Source organism: Bison bison, unplaced genomic scaffold (genome assembly GCF_000754665.1).
Source record: "Bison bison bison isolate TAMUID 2011002044 unplaced genomic scaffold, Bison_UMD1.0 scf7180017862134, whole genome shotgun sequence".
NCBI classification, from domain to species: Eukaryota; Metazoa; Chordata; class Mammalia; order Artiodactyla; family Bovidae; genus Bison; species Bison bison.
The window spans coordinates 24,501-29,230 of NW_011492706.1; the positions used below are offsets into that span (position 1 = coordinate 24,501).

General features: G+C 37.9%; 1 protein-coding gene across 1 annotated transcript; it reads right to left on the bottom strand.

Moving 5' to 3' along the window:
* Positions 1-3,127: 3,127 nt before the first annotated feature.
* On the bottom strand, positions 3,128-4,063 carry LOC104983245 (olfactory receptor 6C2-like). Its single transcript, XM_010832685.1, has one exon. The coding sequence runs from the start codon at positions 4,061-4,063 to the stop codon at positions 3,128-3,130; it is 936 nt and encodes a 311-aa protein (XP_010830987.1).
* Between the last annotated feature and the right edge of the window lie 667 nt (positions 4,064-4,730).

Here is a 4,730-nt window from a genome sequence, read left to right on the forward strand (position 1 = left end):
TGCTAGAAGACTCTTGAGAGTCCTTTGCACAGCAAGGAGAGCAAGCCAGTCAATCCTAAAGGAAATCAACCCTGAATATTCATTGGAAGGGCTGATGCTGATGCTGAAACTCCAATACTTTGGCTATCTGTTGCAAAGACCTGACTCTCTGCAAAAGACCCTAATGATGGGAAAGACCGAGGGCTGGAGGAGAAGAGGGTGACAAAGGATGACATGGTTGGATGGCATCACTGACTCAATGGACAGGAGTTTGAGCAAACTCTGGGAGATAGTGAAATACAGGGAAGCCTAGCATGATGCAGTCCACTGGGTCACCAAGAGTTGGACATGACTCAGCAACTGAACAACTGAAACTTTTGCTTTTAATTACTGAATTAGACATCACTCACAACTTTTAACCCAAATATTGTTATAAACATATCCATATGGATGGAATTATTAAACAAATTTGAAACAGAGAAATCAAATTGAAATAGTACCCAATCAGTAAAGTTAAAGAAGTTGCAAAATGTTAAAAAACAAACAAAAAACTTGAAATGAGATTATTGTTGTTCAGTTGCTAAACCATGTCTGACTCTTTGCAACCCTATAGACTGCAGCAATCCAGGCTATCCTGTCCTTCACGAACTCCTGGAGCTTTCTCAAAGTCATGTCCATCGAGTCAGTGATATCATACATCCATCTCATCCTCTGTCATCCCCTTTTTCTCTTGCCCTCAATCTTTCCCAGCAGCAGGGTTTTTTCCAATGAATCAGATTTTTGCATCAGCTGGCCAAAGTATTGGAGCTTTGGCATCAGCATCAGTCCTTCCAACGAATATTAAGGGTTGATTTCCTTTAGGATTGACTGGTGTGACCTCCTTGGTGTCCAAGGTACTCTCAAGAGTCTTCTCTAGCACCACAATTCGAAAGCATCAATTCTTTGGACCCTTGGTCCAATTCTTGGACCCTTCTTCAGGGTCCAAGTCTCATATCCACATGACTACCAGAAAAAACTGTAGGTATTACTATATGAATCTTTGTCAGCAAAGTGATGTCTCTATTTTTTTAATACACTATGTCTGTCATAGCTTTTCTTCAAAGGAGGAAGTGTATTCTCATTTCATTGCTGCAGTTACTGTCTTCAGTGATTTGGGAGCCCAGGAAAATAAAATTCACTGTCACTATTTCTACTTTTTCACTATTTGCCATAATGTGATGGAACTGGATGCCTTTAAGTTTTAAGCCATCTTTTTCACTCTCCTCTCATCAAAGTTCTTTAGTTCCTCTTTGCTTTCTGTCATTAGAGTGGTATCATTTGCATATTGGTAGTTGTTTATATTTCTTCTGGCAATCTTAATTCCAGCTTGTGATTCGTCCAGGCCAGCATTACACATATTGTGTTCTGTATAAAAGTTAAATAAGCAGGGTGATAATATATAGCTTGGACATACTCCTTTCCCAGTTTTGAATCAGTCTGTTGTATGTCTGGTTCTAACTGTTACTTCTTGATGTGCATACAGGTTTCTCAGGAGGTAGGTAAGCTTGTCTGGTATTCCTATCTCTTTCAGAATTTTCCAGTTTGTAGTGATCCACAGAGTCAAAGTCTTTAGTGTAGTCAATGAAGCAGAAGTAGATGCTTTTCTGGAATCCCTTGCTTTTTCTATGATCTAATGGACTTTGGCAGTTTGATCTCTGGTTCCTCGCCTTTTCTAAATCCAGATTGTACATCTGCAGGTTCTCAGTTCACAAACTGCTGAAACCTAGCTTGAAGGATTTTGAGCATTACCTAGCTAGCCTGTGAAATGAGTGTGACTGTATGGTAGTTTGAACATTCTTTTATATTGCCTTTCTTTGGGATTGGAATGAAAGCTGACCTTTTCCAGTCCTGTGGTCACTGCTGAGTTTTCCAAATTTACTGGTATATTGAATGCAGCACTTTAACACCCTCATCTTTTAGGATTTTAATAAGCTCGGCTGAAATTCCATCAACTCCACTAGCTTTATTTGTAGTAATGTTTCCTAAGGAACACTTGACTTCACAGTCCAGGATGTTTGGCTCTAGGTGAGTGACCACACCATCGTGATTATCTGAGTCATTAAGGCCTTTTCTTCTCATAAATCCAGAGTTCTTCTGTGGATTTTTGCCACTCCTTAATCTTTTACACTTTTGTTAGGTCCTTACCATTTCTGTCCTTTATTGTGCTCAACTTTTCATGAAATATGCCCTTGACATCTCCAATTTTCTTGAAGAAATCTCTAGTGTTTCCCATTCTGTTGTTTTCCTCTACTTCTTTGCCTTTTTCAATTAAGGGGGCTCTCTTATCTCTCCTCCCTCTTCTCTGGAACATTGCATTCAGTTGGGTATATTTTTCCATTTCTCCTTTGCCTTTCACTTCTCTTCTTTTCTCACCTATTTGTAATACCTCTTCAGACAACCACTTTGCCATTTTGCATTTCTTTTCCTTGGAATAGTTTTGATCACCACCTCCTGTACAATGTTATGAACCTCTATCCGTAGTTCTTCAAGCATTTTGTGTACCAGATCTAATCCCCTGAATCTATTCATCACCTCCACTGTACAGTCATAAGGGATTTGATTTAGGTCAAACTTGAATGATCTAGTGGTTTCCCCTATTTTCTTCAATGTAAGCCTGTATTTTGCAATAAGGAGCTGATGATCTGAGCCGTAGTCAGCTCCATGTCTGTTTTTCTGACTGTATAGAGCTTTTCAATCTTCAGTTGCAAAGAATATAATCAATCTGATTTAAGTTTTGATGATTTTGTGACATCCATGTGTAGAATCATCTCTTGTGTTGTTGGAAGAGGGTGTGTGCTAACCAATGTGTTCTCTCTATGAAACTCTGTTAGCCTTTGTCATAGGAAATTTTGTCCTCCAAGGCAGGTATCTCTTGACTTTGTACTTTTGCATTCTAATCCCCTATGATGAAAAAGACATGTTTTTGTTGTTGTTGTTGTTAGTTCTAGAAGATCTTGTAGGTCTTCATAAAATCAGTCAACTTAGCTTCTTAAGCATTGGTGGTTGGGGCATAGACTTGGATTAAGGGAAGGCTTGATTATGATTAAAATGTTACTAGTAAAGTTGAGAAAATATTTATTCTTTCATTATGACCAACTACTTTTTTTTCTTACTTCTTTAAGAAGAATTCAATCTTTTTGATGAATTTCTGCAAAGCTTCCTTTACTTGCTTATTTCTTAGAGTATAAATAAATGGGTTCAACATTGGTGAAATAGAAGAAATGAGAAGAGAGACTCCTTTATTAAGAGCCATGTCTTTCTTGGCTGAAGGTTTGATATAGATGAAGATGCAGCTGCCATAGGTGATGGAAACTACAACTATGTGGGAAGAACAGGTTGAAAAGGCTTTTTTCCTTTGCTGAGAAGAAGATAATCTTAGAATTGTCATGATGATATACATGTAGGACAGAATAACACACACGGGGGTCATGATGAAAGTCAAGACAGCACACACTAGAATAATTCTCTCTATGAACCATGTGTCTGAGCATGATATCTTTAGAAGGGGAGCGGCATCACAGAAAAAATGATCAATGACATTAGAGTCACAGAATTCCAGATTGAGGCCCAGGCTAAGTGGGGGAATGATGATTAACAAACCAGCCATCCAGCAGCTGATAATAAGCCTGTGGCAGACTCTGTTATTCATGATGGTTACATAATGCAGGGGTTTGCAGATAGCCACATAGCGGTCAAAGGACATAGTGGCCAGAAGAAAAAATTCCGTTATCCCAAAAAGGTAAGTAAAAAATACTTGAATAGCGCAAACAGTGTAGGTAATGGCCTTGTTACCAGTTGATATATTGTACAGAAATCTGGGAATACAGGCAGTTGTGAATGAGATTTCCAAGAAAGAGAAATTTTGGAGAAACAAGTACATGGCTGTCCTGAGATGGCCATCTGTGAGGGTGAGGAAGATAATGGTCAGGTTCCCAGCTACACTCAACATGTAGGTGAAAAAAAGAAAGATGAAAGCTAGAACTTTCATTCGTGGGTCATCAGTCAGTCCCAGCAGGATGAATGTTGTTACTGTGTGGTTTCTCATCAAGGATTTCTGCTTTTGCCCAGTCATCTGGAAAAATTCAGAGACACTTGAAAAGAGTGTAATGAAGCCAAAATGAGTGCTCAATACTGGCTATAGATGACAGGCAAACTGACTTGACTGTCTTGAAATGAATATCTTGTCTATGAGTAGTATTTTATTTTATATATGTTAATAGCTATTGTATTTTCATTCTTGCCTCATCTTTCAATCAGATAATTTTATCTTTGTTCCTAATATTTTTGGCTTAGTCTGTCTATCCATAAGTTATGAAAGCTAGTGGTAAAATACTTTGTAATACTAGGACTTTTTTTCTAAGGTTATTCTTTAACTTTTACTAATTAATTATAAAAATACCAACTTCAATTATTTTCAGGGTTCGTTCATGCCTCCAGGGCTTGGGATTTCCCTTTGTCAATCAACAATTAAGAAATTTCCCCTGCAGAATGGAATTATTTTATGTGATTTAACTTTTTTTCCTGTCTTAGAGCAAACATTTTAAATGTGCTCTTAAAAAATAGAGTAAATATACTCCTTGCTAATGATGCAAGGAGTAAGGCTCAACTCTTTGCCCAGATTTATAGTGTTTCCAACTAAACTCCAGGGTTTATAGCTACTATCATACACAAGGAAATAGTTTTGGTTTATTCTTTGCTCGAAGGCTGAAAGC